The sequence below is a fragment of the Vigna angularis genome, chromosome 4 (assembly GCF_016808095.1).
Source record: "Vigna angularis cultivar LongXiaoDou No.4 chromosome 4, ASM1680809v1, whole genome shotgun sequence".
NCBI lineage: Eukaryota > Viridiplantae > Streptophyta > Magnoliopsida > Fabales > Fabaceae > Vigna > Vigna angularis.
Window position 1 is genome coordinate 18,547,843 of NC_068973.1, and position 27,212 is coordinate 18,575,054.

At 32.6% G+C, this 27,212-nt stretch overlaps 3 protein-coding genes across 7 annotated transcripts; 2 read left to right on the forward strand and 1 right to left on the reverse strand.

Moving 5' to 3' along the window:
- The first annotated feature begins 3,173 nt into the window (after positions 1-3,173).
- On the forward strand, positions 3,174-9,597 carry LOC108329959 (NAD-dependent protein deacylase SRT2). 3 transcript variants are annotated; one of them, XR_001832273.2, is made up of 12 exons: positions 3,174-3,359; positions 3,652-3,694; positions 3,830-4,067; positions 4,215-4,280; positions 5,324-5,369; positions 5,912-6,072; positions 6,164-6,293; positions 7,567-7,731; positions 8,537-8,664; positions 9,015-9,114; positions 9,198-9,314; positions 9,429-9,597. XR_001832273.2 is itself a non-coding variant. In XM_017564368.2 (11 exons), the coding sequence occupies exons 1-11, from the start codon at positions 3,336-3,338 to the stop codon at positions 9,246-9,248; spliced, it is 1,152 nt and encodes a 383-aa protein (XP_017419857.1). In that variant the 5' UTR covers positions 3,175-3,335; the 3' UTR covers positions 9,249-9,597. The 3 variants fall into 3 exon arrangements, 2 of the variants coding, with proteins under 2 accessions (XP_017419857.1, XP_017419858.1); XM_017564368.2 differs by having other exon boundaries at positions 3,175-3,359; positions 9,198-9,597; XM_017564369.2 differs by lacking the exon at positions 3,174-3,359 and adding an exon at positions 3,386-3,479 and having other exon boundaries at positions 9,198-9,597.
- A 772-nt stretch (positions 9,598-10,369) lies between these two features.
- On the reverse strand, positions 10,370-12,694 carry LOC108330768 (RNA polymerase II transcriptional coactivator KIWI). Of its 2 annotated transcripts, XM_017565312.2 has the most exons (5): positions 12,578-12,694; positions 12,305-12,456; positions 12,105-12,210; positions 10,790-10,812; positions 10,370-10,641 (listed from the first exon to the last, which is right to left on the reverse strand). In XM_017565312.2, the coding sequence occupies exons 2-5, from the start codon at positions 12,431-12,433 to the stop codon at positions 10,582-10,584; spliced, it is 318 nt and encodes a 105-aa protein (XP_017420801.1). In that variant the 5' UTR covers positions 12,434-12,456; positions 12,578-12,694; the 3' UTR covers positions 10,370-10,581. The 2 variants fall into 2 exon arrangements, with proteins under 2 accessions (XP_017420801.1, XP_017420802.1); XM_017565313.2 differs by lacking the exon at positions 12,578-12,694 and having other exon boundaries at positions 10,790-10,844; positions 12,305-12,524.
- A 691-nt stretch (positions 12,695-13,385) lies between these two features.
- On the forward strand, positions 13,386-24,487 carry LOC108331581 (vacuolar protein sorting-associated protein 20 homolog 2). Of its 2 annotated transcripts, none has more exons than XM_017566365.2 (7): positions 13,386-13,829; positions 21,786-22,107; positions 22,313-22,465; positions 22,679-22,831; positions 23,428-23,511; positions 24,023-24,152; positions 24,249-24,487. In XM_017566365.2, the coding sequence occupies exons 2-7, from the start codon at positions 22,006-22,008 to the stop codon at positions 24,272-24,274; spliced, it is 648 nt and encodes a 215-aa protein (XP_017421854.1). In that variant the 5' UTR covers positions 13,386-13,829; positions 21,786-22,005; the 3' UTR covers positions 24,275-24,487. The 2 variants fall into 2 exon arrangements, with proteins under 2 accessions (XP_017421854.1, XP_052732128.1); XM_052876168.1 differs by having other exon boundaries at positions 21,885-22,107; positions 24,023-24,151; positions 24,247-24,487.
- Positions 24,488-27,212: the final 2,725 nt, after the last annotated feature.

A 27,212-nucleotide genomic window follows, 5' to 3' on the forward strand; every position in this document is an offset into this window, starting at 1 on the left:
AGGCTATTTGAAGTCAGACATGTGTCCCAAAGTGGGGAAAAGTTTGTGGTGGATATAGATCAATATTCATGCTCGTGCAGGAAATGGAGCATCAGTGGAATACCTTGTGTACATGCACTGGCAGCAATGAGGTTTCTCAACATATATCCAGAGGACTACATACATGTATGCTTTAAAAAGTCAACCTATGAAGAAATTTATTCCTCCATTATATATCCCATTAATGGAAACAATCTATGGGAGGTAACCCAAATTCCAGATGTCATGCCTCCATCAACAAGACAGATGCCTGGTCGTCCTAAGAAGAAAAGAAGGTTAGAGTAATGGGAGTTAAAGAAAAGTAGCACCAGAATGTCAAAAGGGGGATTACTGAAGGAATGTGGCATTTGTAGGGAAGTAGGGCACAACATAAAAAACTGCCCCAAGAGAAATCAGGTGCAGGAAGAGGGACAACAACCCAGTTCATTATCTGAGGGTGAAGTAGATGGAGAAGAACCACTTCAGAGTTGAAGATTGTTATCTGTTTTAGTAGTAGCAAATGTAATAGGGCAAAGTTTGATGTTTATCATCTTACAGACATCTGTTATAAACAATGGTTTAATGTTTCAGTATGTAATAGCCTAAATTATCCTACATATTGCTACTTGTATGAACAATGGATGACTATTCAATCGTATTAATATACAATTGCTACTTTTATTATTTATCATCATTTTGCCCTTAGTTAAATTCCTCTTAAAGTTCTGTTTACTCAGGTCCTAAGAATACAATATTTTGTATGTTTTATTGAGAACTGGATTACAGGTTGTATGTTTTATTGAGAACTGTTTACTCAGCCTTTATTAAGAACTGTTTTACAGGTTGTATGCACATGTTATGTTATACATAGGGCAACTGCTGACAACAAAATGAAACCAAAACAGAGACAACAATTCAACTAATTTTTCCCAAATTATCATTTCCTTAAAGATCTGAAACTAATACATCTTCATAGCAGAAAACATAAATACATTGCAACCTCTACATTAAACAGAACTAAATATCAACCCTACAACTAATACCAAAACAAACCTAAATTATCAAGCTCTTCCAATCAACATTGCAATTATAATGATGTTCATCACACATAGAACACTAACAACCCCAACCAAAAATTTCATCCAGCTTTGAAAACCCATCACAGCTTTCTGCACACCAACTTTCTTCTTATCACTTTCATTTTCAAAACTCTTCACCAACCTCTCATCATTTGCTTCCAGCACCTCACAGCTAACACTTTCTTCAGTTCCCCAATCACTACACCACTTGAAGTAGTTGCATCCACCATTTTCACTTCCAACCTTATACCTAGGGCAACCCCAGAATTATTTGCCGCGATTCTTACTTGTTTTCGCAGTCCTCAACACAGACTTCTCTCCACAATGGCAAATCAGCCAAGCATCATTCCTATTTCACCCTCCATCTCCACGAGAGCTCACAGACTGCAAATGCTTTCTTCCACATTCATTGCAAGTGGAAGAGGAACACGAATGACCCATCGACATTGTTGCGTCTTCTGCTTTCACACTCCCCACTGTCGAAACTTCAAGTGCTTCCAATCTTCAAAAAGAAAGAACCCAAATGACTTCGCGCAAGGTAAAGAACCCTAAATCCTATATATTTCACAAATCACATTATTTCAATTTAATAACTTCCCAAATGCCACATTTAAACTCTAAACATGTCACGTTTCATGAAAAAAACACGTAATCCTCCCACATGTGCAAAAACTTAACCCCGTTAACGAAATTTAATGGCATGGGCTTATTTGATGCAAATTATCACTTATAAGGACTCAATTGGGGATTGTAATAAGAAAGGGATCAAAATGGGAAAACCTCACATAAATAGGGACAACTAAAGGGTTTAAACCTAATTTTTTTAAACTTTGTATTAGTATTCCTTTTTGGAATTATGAGAATAAATTTTATTTTTAATTTTACATTAATTTTATACAAATGTGAGATGGCATACTTGAACTCCACATTTACGAGAAAATAATTTTTTATATATTCACAGTAATATTAATATATGGCTGATGAGTCAATTTTTATTCATTTTTAAAATGTTTAATCATTTAGAGAGTCCCTATTTTTTGGTGACTTTTCTTAATTAGATCCTTCACTTTTTCTTTGTCTCAATTAGGTCATTTTTTTTGAAAAATTGGAACAATTAGGTCATTGTCGTTTGTTACGTACTAACACTGTTAAAGAGAGTGACACATGTCAGCTCGTGTTTTTTTTTGAATTTTTATAATTATTTTTATTTTTACTTTTGAAAAATAAAAGATTTTGCCACGTGTCAAGCTGATGTAGTGCCACTTGGAAATGACAGTGTGACGTGGCACTGATAGTGTCACGTGTCATTGTATTTGTCTCAATTTGATCCCTAAATTTTTTATTTGTCTCAATTTAGTCCTATTTTTTTAAATTAAATAATTTTGTTCCTCTCCAAATTCAAACAAAATTTAATTTTATATAAATCTTTACAATTTTTTTTATACAAATTGATATTTTTTTATTAGAAAAATACAAAAATTACGAACCAACACATAACACATTTTTATTTATATAATACTAAAGAAAATAACCTAGTTGCATTAAAGTCTTTAAAACAAAAATTAAATTGAGACAAATAAAAAATAAAGAAACTCATTTAAAAATTTTCTACAAAATAAAACAACAAATGAAATCATTTAACCTAAATAATATTAATGAATAAACTATAAAAGTTAATATTTCAATATTAAATATTTTTGTGAAGATGATCTATACGAAAATAGTCTCACTACATAACAAATTTAAAGACTAAGATTCTGAAAAATGTACATACTCTTATTTCATTTGGAAAGGAACAATTTTTTTTAAAAAAATTAAGATTAAATTGAGAAAAAAGAAAAAGAAAAAACTAAATTGAAATAAAATAAAAGTAAAGAAACCAAATGAAAAGAAATACAATAATACGATGTCGGATAGCGACACTCTCATTGCCAAGTAGTTTGACACGTGACAAAAAAAATTATTTAGAAAAAAAAGAAAAAATAAACCTATTTAATTGATTGAGAGGTTAGAAATTTCGACCGTGATAGTCTATTAATTATGTTCATTTTTCTAACAAAAAGATCATAGATTTATATATGATTATTGTGTTTTTGGAAAAGAAAACAAACTGTGTTATTGTAGGCGGAGAAGTATGCGACGTGGAAGTGGTTGAACATAATGAACCGAAATCCAGAGTAAAAGGCCAAAGAGCGATGCGCAAGGTTGTTTGGTTGTTCTCTCCACCACACAAACAAAATGCCTTTGTCTTTCTCTCTCACTGTAAGTTCCCTTTCTCTCTCTTTCAGAGTTTTAACAAAGATTACTGCATAGAAATTGGATATTATGAGTAAAGGAAGAATCAGAAACTGGACAAAATTGAAGTAGAGAACCATTTTCCCGGTAATTTGGATTATTATTGCAAGGAGGGTTTTCTAGAAACATGGTTAATGATAGTAGCATTCCCTGTCCTTCAAATTGTTACTCATGTGATTATAGACACCGAAACATAGTTATTGATGTAACTAAAAAATGTGTTTTTTGTTTTTTGTTTTGTTTTTATCTAAATGAACAGTCTTTTGGGGTTGTGAGGAAAGTGTTGGGGAATCTTATAACAGGCAAGTATTCTCCCCTTGCATTCAAGCTTCTTCTTTTGCACTCACACAAACTATTAATTTGAGTAATTCCTCATAGTAGTGGCTTATTTTACTCACTATAGCATTGCGCTTCTGCAAATTATTTCATCTTAATAGATATTGTTAAACCAATGGGTGGAAATTGGCACTTAGCAAGAAGAGGTGAAAGACTTGTATCATTTAAAGGTAGTGTAAGGCTTGCACATACAACGTGCCGAATCTCTGTCCCTAGGACCTTCCCAAGAAATGAAGAAAAGGCCTTGTCTAATATCTCAAGGGATAAGAAGACAGTTCCAGAAGCAGATCCTCCCAGTATCAAAGATGTTCATCTTTTGTATGAATTTTTCGACCAGAGGTTTAATTTCTTACTCTGTCTTTTTACGGGTTAGAAGTATATTAGATCCCTCCATGCATACTACATGTAATAATAACAGTACTTTGGTAGTTTTCATTTTTGTAAATTTTAACAGTTCCCTAACTGAACTTCAATTTCAACGTACAGTACCAAGCTCACGGTATTGACTGGAGCTGGAATCAGTACAGAATGTGGCATCCCCGACTACAGAAGGTTTCTGGCTCTTCTATGTACTACTTTCTAACGTTATAAAGCAACCTAAAATTTTTATCGGGCAAAAGTAAAACATGTGCTCATAATTGCTACTTGTGAGAATTTGTTTATGATATTGAAAACTATTTCCACTATTTTTAATATTTGAACCGTGTAAGTTTAGTAGATGTAGCATTAAGCATTCACCGATGGCAACATAAAAGGATTTAACGTTTTACTCAGTTAGCTACTTTCTTCTTTGGTAATGTTATAGATACTGTACTTTGATTGATAATATTTACTATACTTCATCACATTTCTATTGATCCTACCACTTCCTTTAGAATATTCAGGTACTTTCCCTTTATTATAAAAGCAAGATGTGATTATATGTATGTATTACCTACGTACTTTAAAATATTTTTCCTATTTTTGTTTCGTTGTAGATGATCTGAAATTTTTGGTCATTGGTATTACGTATGTTTCTGTCAATCTTAAGCAAAAAGGGATCTGTAGGTCCCTTTGGGTTTCATCTTTTTCATTAATAGTGTGAGTTGGATTGGTGTTCTTTAACCAATCTGGCTGCTTTTCAAACTAGTAGAAGTCTGAGATCACATGAATCTGATCTCAGTCTATGCTAATTTGATCTTATTCTATTCTATGCTTCTAGAAGAATTGTGTAATTGAAAAAAAAAATTCTAACGTCATTGCTGCATCAATATGTAATAATGTATGTGTGGCAAAGAGGGCTAAGAAAAAAAACAAAGTTACTGTGTAAATAGTTGAAATCAAATGCATCAATGACTTATCAATTGGAGGGGTTGCGGTCCATTCACTCACTGTCACTAGTGCTAATTCTGACCAGTTTCCACTTTCAATCATCGGTGGAATCAAAGAGATATCCCGTACTTGTTGTGTGTAAAGATTATATAGACGTCATCCTTTTTGAGTTTGATATCTTTAGAATGTGGAATTCATTACTAAAATTTATTATTCATGTTGCTAGCTTTATTTTCCTTTATCTGTTCTTCACTTAACTGATAGCAGTTTATTATTTACTGCAGCCCCAATGGAGCTTATAGTTCTGGTTTCAAACCGATAACCCATCAGGTAATTTAAAGGCTTGTTCTGTTAGATTATTGTACCCTCATATGGCCTAAATAATTTAGAAAAACATGGCCAATGGAAGAGGGAAAAAAGGGCTAAGCATATGAGAACATAGATCTTTTGCTTTGAGATATCGCATTCCCGATGTTGCTTTAATGGCTTGGGATTTCATATCATTTTTCAAATACATTAGATGTTACTGTTCATAGGGGAAAAGAAAGAACACAATACCTGCAGTATGCCGTTATCTTTGGTTGTGTTCTTTGATTTGAGAAAAAAAAAGTTATTTGCCAAAAGAGTAGGGAACACTGAATACTAACCATCTACAGATGGGTAAAAAGGACTTCAAGTTCGACTGTTGATAAGTTATTAAGAATTTGGCACCGGTGTATTTATGTGTGCATATTTAAATTTGAATGCTTATGGCAATGACTTTGATGAAGAATACTCAGCTAAATTTGCATGCCAAAATAGTCATAACTCAAGAAGTCCCTTCATCTTAATCTATGTCTTAAGTTCTCCTTTCTTTTGACACTATTTAAAAGGAGTTTCTCCGTTCAAGTCGAGCTCGGAGGAGATATTGGGCAAGGAGCTATGCTGGGTGGAGACGATTTACAGAGGCACAACCATCTGCTGCCCATACTGCTTTGGCAACACTAGATAAAGCTGGCCGAATTGATTTTATGATTACCCAAAATGTTGATAGGTACCTTATACAATTATAAATTTGCTTATTTGGAAAATATGAGATGTTAAAAGCAAGGCTATCCTGGAATTTCACTGTACCTCATTTGCAGGCTGCATCATCGTGCTGGTAGCAACCCATTAGAAATACATGGGACTGTATACACTGTAATTTGTATAGATTGTGGATATTCCTTTTGCCGGAGCTTATTTCAAGACCAGTTGAAAGCCCTTAATCCAAAGGTTAGGATTTGCAGCTAATGAAAAAATTGTATGATCGATGAATAAGAGTTTAAGAAGTTCTTTCTGTAATGAGAAAAATGCCATTGAAGTGAGTTTGTGATTAAGTCATGATACTTTAAAGATATAATCTTTTTGAAATTAGCACCTGTAAAACGTTGCTTACACGTGGCATTTGATCTATGATTAGTGGCTGATGATCAGCAGACCCTCCTCCTCGTGCAAGGGTGCTGAAATCCCTATAAATTCAGCCCCTCGTCCATTGTATTTCTCAATTTTGATGCAATTATAGTGTTATGTTGTAGAGATCACTCCAGCAATGCTATGCTTGAAAGTCACCACCACACACACCATAAATTCTTCCATCACACCATACATCTTCCATTTCTGCTGTACCTTTAGTTCTCATTTTCGTGGAGCTTCTGCGTTGGCTCTCTGCTTGTGATTCAGTGACTGTCCAAGGCCCTTGGAGCAAGTCACCACGAAATAACGTTTCTTGCTTTTCTTAACAAGGTTAAAAATGTGAATATACTGTCAAATTAAATATTTTGTTAAGTTACTCGAACTTCATTTTTTGGCGTCTCTCTTTGTATGTCCTCGTGTCTTACACTTTAGACATTATTTGTTTCAGGAATGTTTGTGTCGTGTTGGATGTTTGTTAGAGTCCATGCTTCATAACTAAAGGTAGAGAGATAAGTATGGGAAAAACTCTGAAATATTTCAAATGTTTAAGTAAATATTCCATTTTTACGTAAATAAAGCTTAAATATTTCAAATGTTACCTAGTAATACTGGCTATTAAACCTCATGTTTTAAGCAAGACTTATGCCCTTTGTTGCGGCATTGATATAGACTTTCTTAACTCCTAAAACTTCCTCAAATACTTATTGTTTTCTTAAATTCCTTCACACTGCACATAAATAAAGGAGATAAAAAGACAATTCATTGAGGGGTTCATCTTGAATCTTGCAGGGATTACTAAACTGTGTACGGTAGAATTACAACGCTGACTATATATTAGGATGGTTAGTTGAGTTTTCTTACGAATTATGCTTTGCATGTTGAGATCATTTCCATAATTTCTATTAAATGTGTCCCTTGTACTGAAACTGAAACTCTGAAAGTAGAACATAGCTTGCGTCATTACTGTGCATCTGAAAGCAACAATATATTGCTTCATTTTATCAATGCTTTTATGCAGTAGTTGTAGTTTTCATTTCTCAAAACAATAAGACTGCATTTTTCTGTTCTGAGATTCCCTTTTCTGATAAACCAGTGGGCGGAAGCAATTGATAACTTGGACCATGGAAACCCTGGATCAGATAAGAGCTTTGGCATGAAACAAAGACCTGATGGTGATATTGAGATTGATGAAAGATTTTGGGAGGAGGATTTTGTAATCCCAACATGTCATAAGTGCAATGGAGTTCTCAAACCTGATGTAAGCCAATCGGTTTCTTTCAGTTGAAATATTTGGTTGTGCGTGATACTTTTCTGGATACTTCAGCCTGTTAGTATTGTTCTCTATTATCTAGTTGGTAACAAGTGGGGGCAAGAAGAGTATAAGAAATCTTAATCATTACTTTATAATTATGGATCTGATACCGTGAGCCTATGAGCACACCCTCTCTACTTCTCAGAGAGAAAAAAACATTACCATAAAGCATTATACGACTTGAAATGTAGAGAAGCTGAGTAGACACCTCTGGATCTTTTGATTGCCAGTTCAGAATATATAAAGTCACTAAAGGACAGTGGTAGCGGGCTATGTAAGTTGGATATAATGATATATGTATCCACCCATCAACAAGTGACTCATTACCCATAGGCACCCATTAAAGATACCTATTTAATATCCATTTTATTATGAATTTTACTCATGAATATTGGAGCATGCAGATTATTTTGTCATCCCTGAGATAAAATTCCATGTTGATGACCATCGAAGTTGAGTATTATTTTTTGTAGTTCTATTTTATGTGATAAATCTTAGTGTGTTCTCTAATGTATCTCTTTCGTGTGTTATGATTTATGCTATTCTATCTCCTCTTGAATAAGTTCAGGGATGCTATTCAAGATATTTCGCGATTCAGCTGAAGGAACAGAATACAAGTACATTTTGAACAAAAATTATTATGGACAGAGAAAGCATACTTAGTCAATCATGTATATGAAAATGTGTGATCGTTTTGATTTGTCTTATTACGCTGGTGTCCTTAATTTTCTCGTTTTGAATAATTATGAAGGTTGTCTTCTTTGGTGACAATGTTCCCAAGGACCGAGCTGATATGGCAATGGAAGCGTCCAGAAGATGTGATGCTTTTCTTGTTCTTGGGTCGTCTCTGATGACCATGTCTGCTTTTCGACTTGTCAGGTAGATTGAAGTTTACAATGTCCCAGGGTCTTCTTGTTATGGTGTCGATATTATCTAAATTCTAGTATTTGTATACACAACATACTAATAATAATAATAATAATGATAATAATGTTTGAAATTAAAAAACTACCTGTTGCAATGCAATTCGGGCTATTATATTATTGAGAATGAGATCCGTATAAAAATATCATTTGAAATTAGAAAACTATTTGTTGTAATTAGCTTCAAAACTCTAATTTAGAAAGAAGCTTTTAATCCCCAATTTCAAGCAGTGAAATATTTTTCGTTTTCTTGTGTGCATTGATTGCGTACATGACATAATTGGATTTGTGATTTGACTTTAACAGAGCAGCTCACGAGGCTGGTGCTGCTACTGCAATTGTGAACGTGGGTGTGACGCGTGCTGATGATTTTGTTCCCTTGAAAATCAATGCACGATTGGGTGAGGTATGGATTGAGTTTATCTTCTCTGTTTATACTCAATACTGCTGCTTGCTGCCTCAAACCTTACAAGCTGTGCATTGTTACAGATCCTGCCAAGAGTACTTGACATGGGATCTATAAGCATACCTGCTGTATAATGATGGTAGATGAAAACATGTATCAAGTTATCCACTAGCCCAACTTTCTTATACACTCTTCTTCAGGTAAAATCTAAACGTTGCCACACTCTCCATTAGACATCTCTTCCTAACTCTTCAAATTCTGTATATGCCACTTTTCACCATAATTACCTGAAAATTAAAATGCATTGGGTGAAGCATTTTCAACTTCAGAAACAATGAAGTGATGCTTGCAGAGAATATACGCACTTCCAGATGATTGTTGTAGCACGACATTCTAGATTTTTAGAAATGATTGTGATGTATTTTTGCTCTGATTAACTTTCATTGATTAAGAGCTTCAAGCTTTAAAAGTGTTGCGTTCCCATTAGTGACTGCAAAATTGCTCCAATTTCATTGACTTATACGTTATTTTATCATTTTTGCCGTATAAATTATATGGGTAAGGAATTCATCTTACGAAGCTCAATGCGTGACAGAATTGTAGCCAGATACTTCATACAAATAGACAATTATAAATTCCTTCTCCTATAACGTTGAATTAGACCAACACTAACTAATGAAAATGCAATATTAAATTTAATAATGTTGCAGAACCCTTTTCACAGCTCCCAGTGAGATTAAAAGTCTTTTAGATAATAGTCAAATATGGGAATACTCTAAATTTTCATGTCACCAAAGAAATTACTTCAGAAATTAAACTAATAGATTAAACAACTCATATTTTTCTGAAATATGAAAAAGAATTACATTCATTTATCTGAGTTCCAAAGTAATGTACACATACACCCAGCCTACAAACCTCATTTTTATTTTTTTTAAACAGCAAAGATGAAGTAGATAAAAAGAAGAGTCGAAAAAGAACAATATAATTCTCTTAACCAAATTGATTAAATACAAAAGAAAATACTCTTAGTCCAGATGCTCCTCTAACATTAAAAAGACGTCATACGACAATATTCGGAAAAACAGAAAATAGTTTGTTATAATTGTAAAATATTTTTCAATGCGTGTATTTTCTTTCCATTTTAAGAGAACTTCCAAGGTTTGTTCCAGGAGTTCATTTCTATCTTGGTTTGTGCATTCCAACGACGATGAAGAAGTTAAGTTTTAAATCAAAGTTAATGGAAGACCCACACTAGACTGGAAGCAGAGCATATAGATAACAACTAGCATACAACTGTTCACTTTACAGGCACCATTAAACAAAGCTAGGCATCCAAAACCTACAATAGCAGTACCGGCTTACAAAAGGTATGAATTAGACATCACATAACCCTTCAGTGTTGTTCTAATAATCCAAAAAACTGTATACACATGTCATTTCGTAAGTACACACGGTGCCCATTTCCTAAGAATTCTCACTGACTGCTTTGTCAATTTCTTCAACATGAGTGCGAAGAACATTCCACTGCATACGAGAAAGAAAATGAATCATTGGTTGCTAACTTGAAAATCATTTCTTCAGAACTTTTAGGAAAAAAATAAAGCGTTGATTGATCATATGCATAAAAAAAGAACTTGTAACCATGCAACATCCAAATTATTTCAAGATATACCTGATCCATGGTCAACGAGATACCTGAAAAGAAATTTAAAGATGTTAGGGTAACCCTGGGTTTAAAATAAAAGGATAAATATCAAATATCTATATAAATGAGCTCTATCAAGAATCAAATTTTTAGTGAGGACAAAATAGAAGACAACAAAATCTAATCCTGCACTCCAATCTTTCTACATTCTGGAAGAACTTCACAGGCCATCTAAGGATGCCTCAATTGCAATGCACAAGCATGATCTTGGAAACAAATGGATGGCATAAATCAGGACCTTTGAAAAGTCAATCAGGTCAAAAGCCAAAAAACTATTGTTCACAAAAATAGAAGATTGGTTAGCAGCAAAAGCAAATTTTCAATATAAATGCATAGCTACTGATATAGGATATCAGTACATGCAGAGTAGCTATTATTCTACTTAAAAATGATTTATATACAAGTAAATACTCTCTCTCTCTCTGCCCTATTCAAAATACACGACAATTATAATAAACAACATAAATACATGTGTGAACAAAATGCAGCAGGAAAACACGGGAATACAGCAGAAACAGAAAAGAAAACATGTAGTCAGGAGGAGAAGAGAAATCCCCGTCATTATTTCCATGATAATTATGCAAAAGTGCAGTCCATATATACACATTAACAACATTATTTCCAATGAGCCAACAACTAATATGGTGACTAGTAAGTATTATTACCAGTTCATTCATAGAAAAAAGTCCAGATTCTTAAACAAAATCAAATTGAATGTTCACGGATTTAATAAATTTATTTATACTAACAGTAACAAAGTTCAAAATCATAAAAACCAATTCAGTTTTCATATTATCCTAAACCTAATTGTTTGCCAAAACCATACATTACAATGGACTAGAGTTTCCTTTAATCACAAAATGAGAAAAAATAGGCTATGAGTAACCAGTAGCTAACAAAGTAAATCTCAAAGAGGTGGCTTGATATCCCACGGAACGTGTTTATCATCAATCTTATCAATAATACATTACCAATCTACAAGTAAGAACTGCATAAATCATCAGCCAGAACATATCACGTTCATCAGTTTAACTACCTTCTCGAAAAAAGAATGAGCCACCCCACCAGAGACATAGGGTATGAGATAGCAATAGTTCAACCATCCAGCAAAATACATTTTATACCCTTGGAAAATTAATCCAAAACCCTTCCTAATCCTCAAACAACGATCCCACTGAACTAAAAATAAACTCACAGACCAATACATAAAAAAAAAAAAAAAATCGAAGAACCAAATAATTTCGAAAAATAAAATCAAACAAAAACGTCAAAATAATATAACCCTTTTTGCCAGGATATTTCTTGCCATCCTTGGTGTAAAACTCGCGAATGTCAACCACAACCCTGCCTTGCCAGGTCCTCACAGAAACCCTCCTGTTCTTAGAAATCTACATTCCACCAAGATAACATAGTAAATAAACGATAAAATAAAATTTATAAAAAAAAGGAAAAAAAAAACCCTAGTATAGTGGAGAAGTGGACCTCGCAAACGACAATGGAGTCGGATTCGTCGTCGGAATCCTTCTTGGATATCTTTTTTGGCGGCGGGTGAACTTCAGAGTCGGCGTCAGAAGCACCGGCTTCGTCTCTCCTCTTCGCCTTCCCAGACATTTCTCGAATCCTCTTTTATGCGTCTGTGTCGTGAACGAGTGATGAGAGTGAAATTTAATGACAAACGAGAAAATGGGATTTTATAGAAAAATGAAAAAATGAAAACACTAATAGATTGAGAGAAAGACAAGAAAATATTGAAACCTAAAATAGCTTTTGGCGCCCAAATTTCACTCCAGTCCAAGAGTCACTCTCCTCGTGGAGTGAGTTAACTTGAATCGCTGCGTTTCAAACTTTTCACGTTCTTATTCTTTGTTTACACCTAAGACGAGAAAAAAAAACTTTTAAGTATTACTTTTATCAAAAATTAAAATAAAATAATTATAATTTGATAATATTTTTTTATAATATTTTAACATCATCTAAACATTATTATGTGATTAGTTTATATTAGTATTTATAACTATTATTATTGATTATAAAATAATTTTGAATCAATAACACATAAATAATATTAAAATATTATAAAAAAATTTGTCAAAGCATCATTATCTATTAAAATAAAGTTTGATTGTTGCAGAAAATATAATGGTAACCTAACCACTGAAAACGTTCACATATTTTGTTACGTAATAAACATTATTAAAAAAACATATTACAGCGTTATTGTAATAAACAATTATATTATATATACCCAAAACAATTATAAAAAAATATCATCTTATATATTACTGTATATCTATAATTATATATAAAGTAGTATATTGTTTCTTGCTACACAATTTTTGGACAATTTTATCCTTTATTAATATATTTTATTCATTATTTTATTCTTAAGTTTTTCATAAATATTTATTTAATTCACTTTAATTATTTTGTAGCTGTCTTTTATATACCACTCTTTACTAACTTTATCATTTATTAATATATTTTATTTTATTTTTAAAGTTTTATAAATATTTTTTAAACTCAATTAACTATACAAATTAATTGGACCGAAAGCACCTGTTTCTGTATTTTTTTATTTGCCTTGAGTGACTTAGGTGAAAAAGGGAAAACCGCTCTCTGCGAAATTATCCAACCCTAGATCTTTAGAGTGCAAAAATTTTGTGCAATCTCGATTGGCTCTTTTGACGTTCGAGGATCGAAAGGGGAAGGGGAGATTGTTATTTATTTATTTATTTTTGTGAACCCAACCGTGATAGGCTTCGGGTGCGATTCTTTGAGAGAGAGAATTCTTCGGATTTTCTTGGGATTTTGGAGCAACCTCGGGGAGAGCTTAATTAGTGGCTAATTGAGGAAGACAAAGAAGAGGAGAAAAAAAAACGCTGCAGAATGACCGACAGAAAGACTCTTGAGAACGAGAGAACGCGGAGGGCGAGTGAAGAACGTTAGAAAGCTTGAAGTCTGTCGGTGACGAGGGTGTGACCATAAGAGGAGCTAGAACCAAAACTAGGTATGGGGAGCTAATCGGTTTTATTTTGTTTAGATAAAATTATCTGTGAAGTTGGTGATTTTTTTTTTTGTGAAATTGGTGCTTGTTATTTGGTTCTTGTTTCGTTGTTTTGGGTTGTTTTAGAATTATGCACTGTTTTAGTTTAAACAAAAGAGAAAGGTGGTATTGTGTCCATGTATATTGGAGTGGGTAATTCGGTGATTTGAGAATTGATATGATTGTGTCGGTTTGCTACACTAGGGGCGCTATGTTGGGTTATTGTTGAAACAGTGGATACTGGTTTGATTCATATATCTATCGTTCTGGGTAACGTTTTCGCATGATAATGTAGTTGTCTTGTATATGGTTAGTAGGTGCCAATGCTTGCTGTTATAAGTGGTTGAGTTAGCATTTGTATCCTCTTTTTTTAATCTGTAGGTGTGTGAAATTAAGGATTTTAAGTAACTGTAATGAGGGGCTATAGAGCGGAGATAATTGCATTGTTTATTGAGTAACAGGGGTGTAATGTGTTTGGGGGAGCTAATTTCAATCTGTTTTATTATATGGGTGTGTATCTGTAAAAGAAAAACCTGAAATTCTCTTTTTTATTCTTGATTTGTGATTTTGATATTGTTTGAAGATTATAGACATGTCCAGTTTATAAAATGTTATGCCTTTTGATTCGAACATTAGAATTTTCAGTGATTGAGATTGCATTGTTTAGAATTTGGGTTCTGGAAATGATAATGGTATATTATGTGATATATTCCATAAGAATGTAAATGAGTGTGCCCTGCGTTTTTTATTTGATTAGAAAAAAAGAGAGTGCTGTATACATTGGAATTTCCGAAATGGGACATAAGAGGTGTTAGATATATTATATCTTTTAGTTAGTTTGTTATTATTTCTTATTTGTATTTTGGGCTTAGCCCATATTTTTTCTATTATAAATAGAGAACCCTATGTGTGTATTTAACACAAGGAGATTAATCCTATATATAATTTTCACTATATTCAACATGGTATCTAGAGCTTAAGGTTCTTTTTTGAGGAAAAAGTTTTTGGTGCCTCTGCCACTACATCCGCCGCTGCTGGCGGCGGCGCCATCTACTGCTGCCGGCGGTGCCATCGTCTACCACTGTCACTACCGGAGTTCTAGTTTCGACTGATGATCACATTGTTTTTATCGTCTCGGCCAGACGACTACCATGCCTTTAACGACGCCTTCATCGGAGTTCCTTTTAAAGTTATGGATTTGCTCCCTTTTTTGTCGTGCATTGTGGCATGTTTGGTAGTTGTTTAGAGCATCAAGGTTGCTCTTTTTCCTTTTTCAGGTGTCTTGATTGGAGAATTTTGGATTTTTTATGGTTTCTCTCTCTTATTCATCCATGGCTTCTTCTGCTGGTGTCTCTTCTGACCTCATTTTTTTGTCACCATTGTGTTTGACCCATCTATATATGCTTTTTTCCCATGGAAAAGATGGTTCTTGTTAGTTTATTTATAGCCATGGTGGCTCTTCAACAATTACATCTTTATCCACTGGTGGCATTCTTCAACGGTAGTTTGCAAGAAGAGATTTACATGGAGTAACCTCCTAGATTTGTTGCTCAGGGGAGTCTTTTGGGTTGTTATTTCGTCTTCTATGACGTCTTGCAAATCATTAGTAATTTGGTGTCACTCGAGTGTAGAAGTAGATATTTTCACTAAGTCTTTATGGATTATATTAGTAACAAGCTTTTGTACATACGATTTGTATGCACAGCTTGAGGGGGAGTGTTAGATATATTATATCTTTTATCTTTATTTTTTATCTTTTAGTTAGTTTGTTATTATTTCTTATTTGAATTTTGGGCTTAGCCCATATTTCTTCTATTATAAATAGAGAACCCTATGTGTGTATTTAACACAAGGGAGATTAATCCCATATATAATTTTCACTATATTCAACAAGAGGAATGTCTATGTTTAATTGTTTTTTTTCACACTGTTTAATTATTGTTTCTGCACCAGAAAACTTTGCTGTTTGCTGTCAAAAAGGTTGTTGTTTCTGCTCTGTTTTCTTGCTGTTTGGTGCTGTATTGCACTTAAATCATTTGCTGTTTGCTGCAAAAAAGGCTTGCTGTTAGCTGTTATAAATTCTGCAAATTCCTTGCTGTGTTAAAATAAAATTCTGCAGAAAAATGGTTGCTGTTTTACTTTGTTTCTGCCACAAAAAATGCTGTTGTTTTTACTTTGTTTCTGCCTAGAAAAAAATGTTGCTGTTTTTAAAGTTTCTGCACCAGAAAATGTTGCTGTTTGAATGAAAATACTGTATCAGAAACTTGCACTTTGCTGATTGAACGAAAATGCTGTTTGGAATTTTAAAGTTTTGCTGTTTTGGGTTAAAAATTTGCAGAATATACTTGCTGTAATTGCTGAATCTTGGCTACTGATATTTGTATTGTTAATAAGAACAAATTTAGACCGAACATTAAGTGATTTTCATTTCCTAGGTTAATGGATCATTATTATCTTAAGTGGAATGTATTTTCCTTTATTGAATCTTTGTAATTCTGATGGCAAAGATTTTATATAAGCTAAACCATTTTTATCAAGGAAACAAGTTGAGTTTTATTCAGAAATATTAGAGTTTAACATGTTTATCTTAGTGAGAGTGATTCTCGTAAGTCTTGAATGATTGAAGTACCCCTTGACTCCATGAAAGGACTTTCACATCCTTTGTGAGATGCCTCCCTTTGAAAGAGTGATTCTTTCCTTCCACCTTTCAATACTCACCTTTTATTCTTCCTTCACCAGAATTCAGAAAACTCAATCCTACCCAAATTTATCTCGTAGTCACAACTCACATTCTACTCGCCCAAATTGAGTGGTTTTTAGCCTAAATTGAAGTTTAAAACTAGCACTTTCACCTCATTTTGGAATAATCTCAATTGAAGTTTTATAACTCATGTAACTCATGTTATCGAAATTTCTAAAATTTTGAACCAACCTTGGAATTTTCGCCACTTTTCAATCCACCCCTTCATTAATTTTCTAAATTTCTCACAAGATTCTAACCCTAAAGATTCTAAGTCAACCCTTGTGGAAATGGGGTTTAGATCATTTGGTTATCAGAGCTTCAATTTAAGGTAATATATTGGTGTTTTTGAAAGATGATTGATAATTCTCTTATTTACCAATTTTCTTTTACCCTTTGCTATAGCGATTTATTAGTCTTTCTCTATCTACCTAACCTTATTGTGGACACATTGGACCATTGTTCTTTGTTGTGACCATAATCTTTTGAATTGCCTAAGAATCCAAGGAGAATTTGAATGGTGAAAGGAAAAATTGTTTTCATTATAAGAAAAGCCATAATTGTGTGATACACTTGAGTGTGGCGAGTTTACAATATTTTTTTTATTTTCTATTTTATTGTTGCGTTGATATATTTGTTGTGATGGCTAGAAAAGGAAAATTCCAACCAAGGAGCAAGACTTAGTCCATTCAAACAAGGACTTTGACACAACATTTAGAAGGATTAATGATGTGACATAACAATGAGCTCCTTGAAAGGTTGGATTAGTTGGAGAATAGAGGTCTTGAAGAAGAAGAAAAGAAATGACGGAGTTGCAAGACCAAGTAGGCTTGAAGGAGTCAAGCTTAACATTCCTTCGTTTAAAGGAAAAAGTGATCCAAAGCTATACTTGGAGTGAGAGATGAAAATAAAGCATGTTTTATCATTCAACAATTATGAGGAAACCCAAATAGCAGTCACATGGTTTTCCAACTATGCTCTTGTTTGGTGGAACAAGCTACAAAAGAAGAGAGCTAGAAATAAGGAGCCAATGATTGATACATGGACTACGATGAAAAGGATCATGAGGAAGTGGTATGTGTCGGCTAGTTACTTAAGGGACTTTAATTCAAACTCCAAAAACCTATTCAAGGCAACAAGGGGAGTGAAGTATTTCAAGGAAATGGATATGCTTATGATTCAAGCAAGGATTGAAGAAAATGAGGAGATGATTATGGCTTGATTTATTGGTGTTTTGAATGATGATATATGTGATATTGTTGAGTTGTATGAGTTTGTCTAGACGAAGGGTTTACTTCATAAAGCAATTTAAGTGGAGCAACAACTCAAAAGAAAAGGAGTGGCCAAGAAAAGTTCCACCAACTTTGGATCTTCTAGTCAGAAGGACAAAAGCATGAAAGATGGGGCTGCTACTTTTAGTAGTTCCACACCTATGCCTTTAAAGACTCTTTCAAAGTTCCAAGAAAAACCCTCTAAAAGGAGTAGAGATGTGAAGCGTTTCAAGTGTCAAGGCTTAGGACACTATGCTTATGAGTTCCTTAACAAAATGTCTATGGTTCAGAGATGGAAAATATATAAATGAATCTAAGGTTGAAGAAGGAGAGGAGAGTGAGGACATTGAGGAAGAGGAGACTTCGAAGGGAGATTTGTTGATGATTAGTCAATTACTTGGTGGTCAAGTAAAGCCTATGGAAGACAACTAAAGAGAAAACATCTTTCACACTAGATGTTTAATCAATGGCAAGGTGTGCATGGTGATCATAGATAGAGATAATTACACCAATATGGCTAGTGCTATATTAGTGTTTATTGAAGTTCCACATCAACTAAAGGTCAGATCAATTTAGAGTATATATATGAGTGTAAACCTCACTTTAAAAGTCAGTTTTGTGGGGTTGAGTTAAGCTTAAAGTTCACTTCTTAACATGGTATCAGAGTCATGTATTAGAGCCTATCCTAACAAGATTGTGTTTGTTGGACATATCATTCCATCTGCTATCGGGTCGCTATTGGATCACCCATTAATATCTAGTCCCACGCACAAGATGTATATACCTTGGTATGAGGAAGGTGTGTTGGAAGTTCCACACCAACTAGAGATAAAGTCAATTTTGCTAATAAACCACATCTAAGGCCATATAAACTTCAATGGCTTAGTAAGGATAGATTGGTGCAAGTGAGGTAGTAAGCTAAAATAGACATTTCAATCAGAAAAATACAAGGGTCAGAATCTTCTCCCTCACTCTCATCATCACTTGTGCCTTTCTCTTCTTCTTCACTACCATATGAATCAATACTCCTTAAAATTATGGTCTTTTTGGTGGGAGATTGTGATACAATGACCTCTACCTTGATACTTAAAACATTTAATATCACTAGTGCATATAGATGATGATAATTCCTCCTTTCTATTTTCCTTTCACAAATTTCTTGGGGGATTACTCTCCTTTCACTTGTTTTCCCTCCCTCTTATAGTCTTTCTTAACACTAGAGTTAAAGTGGAAAGTTTTCAAATCTTTTCTCAAAAGTTGTTACTCTACTTTTATGCAAATTTGCACCAAATCATTCAAATCTTAGCAATGCAACAAGGATGGCAAGATGGATATCTCTTTCAATTTTCTCTTTTTCTTTTAAGATTGTTTCTTGCTTCCTCCAAAGTTTAAGTGATTTTAGCTTTTGGGTCAAATTGTTCAAACTTGGTTGGACCTTTTCACTAGAATCACTTTCAAGTTGGTAAGAAGGGGTTTTAGACATGCTTAGGCTTTTAGATGCTATGCACAAACAAAACTTGTATTTCAAAAAGAAATTTCCTAAGAGACTTAAGGAGACAAAATGAACTCAAGTTCACATCCAGATAAAGGAGGTGAATCACAAATGATTACTTAACCAAGAATTTCTTACCAAAGTATACCTCAAGCCCTCTTACATTAAACTTCTCAAATGGAATTAATTTTAATACATAAGTGGACACACACTAAATTATAAGCAAATATAGAAAACAAATAAACTAGATTATGTAACTTAATGGTAAAGTTAGAAGGCACTTAGAATCTTTAAACCTTTACCAACTAAAAACATTTTTAATAGGGTATAAAGAGTTTCTAATTAGGAGATGAGATTGGACACCAAAGACTCCCTACCAAGACACCTAATTAGGTTATGAGATACAAGAGGAAAAAAGAAGCAAATTTAATTCAAGAAATACAAACAAATTGAAAGTCTTCCTCCCAAGTGTTTCTCTCTTTTTCTTCTTGTATCCTTAAGACTTGAAGCTCCAATTATGTCTCCGCCACCTAGAATGCCATCTCAAGATGTTGGTTCTCCTCAAAAAAGAATTTACACCACAAAATATTGCCAAAGTCGTGAGTGGACGCCAAGGAAAAGAAAGAAAAGGTCTCAAAACAAGGAAGGCTACCAAAAAGGATTTATATATGACAAAACCGAGAAGAAATTAGGAAAGAGGAAAAGAGATAGTTAGAAGACAAGTTAAATTACCTTTTCTTGCCCGACAAAGTGTGCGTCTAACATTCAACCCCGGTGGTGGCCTTGAAGACGGTTTCATATCCTCTACTTCGTAAATCCCTCCGGTTCATAAATCTCTGTAGTTTCTAAATTCCTAATAGCACATTGGCATAACAACACAATGCGTAATCTCTAAAGAGGCAAAAGATAAAAACTTCAACATCTTAAACCCAATGATTAAAATGTAATTTCATTTTTTTAGTGGGTACTTGTGGATATGGATAATATGATATCAAATGCGACCTGTTAATGAATGAGTATTAAATTACTCGGTACTCACAGGTACTTATTACTTGAGAATATCAACTCACAAATACTTATTAAATACTTATTACTTGAGAATATCAACTCACAAATACTTATTACTTGAGAATATCAACTCACAAATACTTATTACTTGAGAATATCAACTCACAAATACTTATTACTTGAGAATATCAACTATTCACAATGAATTTTATTCGCAAATACCCACTGACATAGATATTTTTACCATCCTTAATTAGGATGTATCAAGGAAATGTTTCTATACTTTAATTCTATCAAGGAAATGTTTCTATACTTTAATTTTATTAATTACTGGTAGGTATAATATATACTATTAATGAATACATTTTTACAAGAATAAGAAAATGAGTCTAACCACTAATGCTTATGCATTACTACTTTCCAATAACTTATCTAATTCGTGGAAAATAAAGAGAAAGTCTCTATTTAAAGTGATTGGTTCATCTATACCTATTTATAAAAATGATTTTTTTATTTTGAAGTCTATCTTTATCTTTTATTTTTATTTTTAAATAAAAGTTGTTCTAAAATAAAATAATTATTTTATTAATTTTTTCTTTAAGTAACCGTTTCTTTACATTTAACCATTTTTTCATTTGACAATTTAATTTAACCATTTTTTAATTAAAAAATTACTTACAAATAAATGAAGACCATTTACAATAAAATTATAAAAGTTATTTATATTTAATTTTATACATATAATAATAACAATAACTTTATTATTTATTATTATTATTATTATTAAAAAAAGTTAATATAACGCTTGTGTTTTCACTATGAATCAATATCATAATTAAAATAAATGTAATAAAAAAGTTGTTTGGCAAATAATTTACCATTAGAATCCATAAGCATTTTAATTATATTATGATGAAGGAAATATATTTTAATATTTATAACATTAATACAATTATTTTTATTTTTATTCTTTAAATAACTATTTTATTCAAATAACTATTCATAATATTTTTATTTTAATAATTAAAGATTACTTTATAGTTTAATATTAATTTTGTTCAAATAATTATTATACTAATAAATCTTTTATTTATAGTAAAAAAGAGTAGACACAAGAACATACTACATGTGGTTTGATTAATAATATATAAATTATATATTAACTTTTTTAATAAATTATTATCTTTAAACCTATAAATTAAATTTGAAATTAATAATAACTAATTTATATAATATTATGTTTACGTAATAATAACTTAAAAAAAAACTACATTTCAATTGAAGAATAAAGATTAGTACTAAAGAGAAAAGAAGAGAAATAAAGACTCATAATATGATATCTTCATGATACACTAAATTTAGCCAATAAAGAGAAACAATTACAGTGGTTTTTTTTCTTTTTTTTCTAGGGTAACAGGTTGTTTTAGTAAAGGACCAAAACCCTGTAAAAGTGTGTGTTTGGTCTGGTAAAACTAAAGCACCAAAGATTTTGTTTGATTCGCTGGCAGCTTCAACAGAACTATAATCATCAATACCCATTTCTTCTCAAAGATCGTTCGATTGAAGTCCAAGCACAAATTAGGAGACAATTGTAGGCTAAGGACAGTGAAATTCAGATCAGAATAATCGATGGGTAATTTGTTTGTGAAGAAACCAAAGGTCACAGACGTTGATAAAGCAATCCTCGCTCTCAAGACCCAGAGACGCAAACTCGCCCAATATCAACAGAAGGTTTCCCTCTTTCTCCACAAATCATTTTTTTCTCTGATTGAATTTTATGTTACAAGACAATAGGGTAAAAAATATGATCAGTAAAGATGCACAGATAAATTTGGATCTTTTGGAATCTTTTCATGGCTAGTTCCGATGAATAAATGTTTGCTGAATTTGGATCTTATGCTATTTCATTTTTTTTCTATTATTTTGTGTTTTCCAGCTTGATGCAGTTATTGAAGCAGAAAAACAGGCTGCACGAGATTTGATTCGTGAAAAGAAGAAGGATAGGGCCTTGCTAGCACTGAAGAAAAAGAAGACACAAGAAGAATTATTGAAGCAAGTTGATACTTGGCTTATAAATGTTGAGCAGCAAGTAATATTTTTATATTATTATTCTGTCATTTATATATTCTGTCTTTGTTTTTGTTTCATTTTGATCCATCAGTAATAACTATACTATTACCTGTTTGCATCTCATATGGTTTTACAATTATCTGTTTCTTTGCAATAATCAGAAGAGATTATTGTGAATTAACATTGCTGTCTTTTTACTTGATTATACACCTATAACAATCTTCTTTTTCAGTTAGCAGATATTGAACTGGCAAGCAAGCAGAAGGCTGTGTTTGAAAGTTTGAAGGCTGGTAATGATGCAATGAAAGCCATACAAAGTGAGATAAACATTGACGATGTTCAGAAACTTATGGATGACACTGCTGAAGCTAAAGCCTATCAAGATGTGAGTTTGACTTTACTATTGTGGTTACACTTCAGTTTTCCTGCTTACAAAACTGATTTCCATGTCTGGCTTTTTTTATATTGAGGGTTTTCCTTTTTTGGGGAAGGTAGATGAAGGTGGGGGGTGTTCAAACATGTTTACAGCTGCTATAGCACCATTGCATTGTGAAATTCCTTGAATCCATGATTGCAACTCCTTTTGCTTGAAGTGTTGTTGTGGCATGTCACCTACATCCTCTTGTTATCTATAGGAAGTCTCTGCCTAATTGAAATTTTGAATAATTATTATGCCTATTTGTGCGCATTTTATCTTTTATATGCATACATAGAGCACAGTTTTTTCTTATGCATATATAATTGGTATATGCAATATATTCCAGCTGCTATGTAACTTCCATAATTTTCCCACGTTGCTATTCACTATATGATACAGCGGATTGTTGGCTTTCTGCCATTTTCTGCTATCTAAGATTGATAAAACCGGGCCTTGAAAGTGCTATTATTATTTGGCTGCTAGTTTTCTGTTTACTATTTTTCATATGCCTTGTTTATATTTGATGCTCACTGATGGTTGCCATAATTTTGTTGAATGTGAAGGAAATTAATGCGATACTGGGGGAAAAATTATCAGCAGAAGATGAGGAGGAGATTTTAGCAGAATTTGAAGACTTGGAAACCCAGGTATATGTTTTCCCAGTCTTATAATTTGGTATTAGTTCTACCTTTTACTCTCTCCAATATAAATATCATCCATTCAAATTGTTCCTATTGAATTTTCGGTTAATCATAATAGTATGGATTATTGAAGGGACATAAATTATTGTGCTTCATTTTAACCATTTTCACACATACTGTACATCTTTGGGAGAATGGCATGAGCATATTATTGTTGTGCTAGCCAAGGCTAATAGAGCTTCTTATCGGTTAAATTTGCCAACTATTTGTTGTTAAGATGAATGGGGATATAATATTATTTGGGGCATCTAACTGTGAGGTAGGCTTGGCAATTCTCCTAGTAAAAGCATGGGATTCAATTGTGTTTGCCTGTATGCAAAGTTTTGAGCTAGTGATTGACTGCAGAGATAATGAATTTGGAATAGGAATGATACATATAACAAACTGTCGCAAAAATAATTCTGAATCAAAGAGGCTTAGATATGGAAATTTTACAGAGTTCATTTTGTTGCTTCAGCTTACAGTCCAAGATCTTCCTGAAGTTCCTCCCTCAGCTCACGAAGAAATCGAAGAAAAGTTGGACCTTCCTGATGTCCCAACCAAAGCACCAGTTACCAGTGATGCTGAAGTATCTACGAAAAAAAAAGGTATCTTCCACTTCCTTCTTGTCGACTTCCAAAGCAGAGATAAAAGAAGAAAAGAAATTATCTAACTTCTAATTAAACTACTTATTACGCAAACAGTTATGGAGGAACCATTGGCAGCTTGAAGAACATTGCGACCATAAACATGTCAATTGCTCTGTAAACCAAGGCTTGCAATATGACTTTGTGTTTGCCTGTATCTTATAGATTTCTCTTGCAATGCACCTCCTGAGTTTGATTGATTTATCTGCAGTGGCATTTAATTTGTACAGATTTCCATGTATAATTATACATGACTTTTAACAAGAGCTATAGACTAAATCATATGTTTTGTTCCCCCTCCTTCTCCCCTTTTTCGACTACTTTCACATTATTTACGACAGATACTCCAAGGTTAACCGAAAATGTTTACCAATAATATCCCGAAATTCTTGGTTGATGATGTTGTGCCATTCGTTAGTGCATTCCTTGTCCATGTGGAAACATTGATTACAAGGTTGCCATGTAAATTAACTGAACTATTAATTAACTATATTATGTTATACAAAAAATATTGAACTGTTTGTAGTTCAGTTTTTTAAAACTTAACTTCTAAAGTTGTAGTTTAGATAACTACTTGTTAATTTAAAACTACATTGTTTTATATTTATTGTTTGAGAGTTTTTAAAGTTATAGTCTAATTTGACAATTGTTGACTAGACCAAACTTTAGTCATGGATGAATTGATTGAATTTGGTCGATTTTTAGTTGAAGTCGACTTGATTGATTTTTGGTTAGGACTAATTTAATCGAATTTCATTTAGGACAAACTCAGTTGAATTTTAGTTTTGGTCAACTTAGTTAAATTTGACCAATTATTGGTTGGGATCGATTTGTCGAATTCAGTTTAATCTTGGTCAAGACTCACTCAACTCAGTTTCAGCAGTGGTCATCCCGGTTGAATTCAATTAATTATCAATTGGTGCCAACTCACTTGAATTTTAGTCAAGATTAACTTGACTGAGTTTCAGTCATTGCCTTCTCGGCCAAATTCAGTTGATATTCAGTCGGGGCTAACTCGACCAAATTTTGATCAAAACTAATTCAAGTGAGTTTTGATTGTGGTTGTCCCGATTGATTTTTGGTCAAGGTCGACTTAATAGAATTTGACCAAATTTTGGTCGGGTCTGGCTTGACATATTTTCAGTGTGGTCGTCTCGATTGAATTTAGACAAATTTTGGTCAGGACTAACTCAATTGAGTTGCGACTATGGTAGCCCTAGTTGATATCAAAATTTTACATTCTTTTAATGTGAAAGACATCTCGTTTGAGTTGTTCCCATCAAAAAATACTAAGGAGCTACTACTTTGAACAAAAAACGAGTTAAGTCCTTTCCGTTAAGTGGTTATAAACGATGTTTTTTTTACTACTTAACGCAAAAGGCTTAATTGTTACGATTTTATAAAATTTAGGATTCAATTGAAACTATTTCCAACGAGATGATCCATTTGAGATTCATGAACAAATATAAGAATTAGCGAGGGTTTGAAAAAAAAAGTGATCAAAAAACAAGAAAGAGAGTAAAAAATATAAAATAATGAGTTGATTAACATTTCTTAAAAGATTTTGTAAGAGAATATAACTGAACATGAATTGCTCGAAGATTATACATTAATTTTATACTTATATTTTATATTTTAAATGTGAGAAACAATCTATATAAATTGCTCCCATATGCAAAGTTGATTGCTAACTAATCCTTTTAGTAAGAGTTATTTCCACAATCATACGTTAAACATTTGTTCTTACGTTTTTCTTCCATGGGAGAAGTGTAAGGTGGATATCAGATGTTGAACTAGTTATTTTCCAATTTATTAAAAACCGTTCTTAATCAAACACAAAAATTACAAAAAAATGGAGGGAAACAATAGAAATCTTCACAGTAAATAAATAAAAATTAAACTAAAAGTACCAAATAGATTTCATTAAGCTTGAAATTGTTCAAACACATATTGTAAAGGGAGTGCTCACCTTACTATGTTATTGCTTCCTGCACCCCTAAAATCACTAACTGCACTCTCCTAATGGTAAAAAACTTCTCAAATACTTTTCACCACTGCACAACACTACCGTTATTAGTATTGTTACCGTCACCGTTTCCATAGTCACCATTTCAAGGAAGAAAACACTACCGCTACTAGTATTGTTACTGTCACCGTTTCCATAGTCACCATTCCTGTAAAGGAAGAAGAAAAGAGAAAATGTGATAAAGAATTTCATTCTGAAAAGTTTTTTCCGCAAGTATTTCATCTGTTTAGAAACACACTTCATACATACAGGGGTCTTCATCAAAAAAATCATTTTGAAAAATATTATATGCATTTCAAAAAGTTTTTTTCTTTCAGAAATTCTAATTTCAAAATGCATTTCATATGTTTCGAAAATTCTTTTCCGAAAATTTTATTTGAAAGATTTTGTAAAACTTATTTAGGAAATTTTGGAAAGTTTGTTCCAGAAAGTTTACAGAACATGCAATTTGGAGGTCAGTTTTAAAAAGGATAAAATGATCATTTTGAAAATTGGAGGACGTGTCAAAAAAGATTGTGGGAGTGTAGAAAGTAAAAAAAGCCTCCTTATCCTTAAAGTAGGAAAACAATCCACAATTGTCCTTTTACTATATAGCAATATACTTTAATGTTTTCCTTTTTCACATTTTCAACATGCATTAAATATTTTCAATTAACGAATAAAATTTTTGTCTCTTCCTTCCTGATTGGAAAAAGGGGTAAGTGTGTTATTGTTTGAAATATTAAAGGTGATAACTTGTGTGGTTTTTCATGAAGCAATTAGTTAGAATTTTCATATTTTTCCAACGAATCAATATTGCTACATTATGTGGGTTAAAATTACATTTTTAAAATGTTTATTTTATTATTAATATTTTAATTGAAAAAATGTTAAAAGAATTAATTAACATAAGTGATAATAATTTTTCTTTTAATCCTAACATCCCAAATTTACTAACTTATAACAGATAAAATAAGATGTCAAGATAAAACAAAATATATTTATCTTTAACTTAT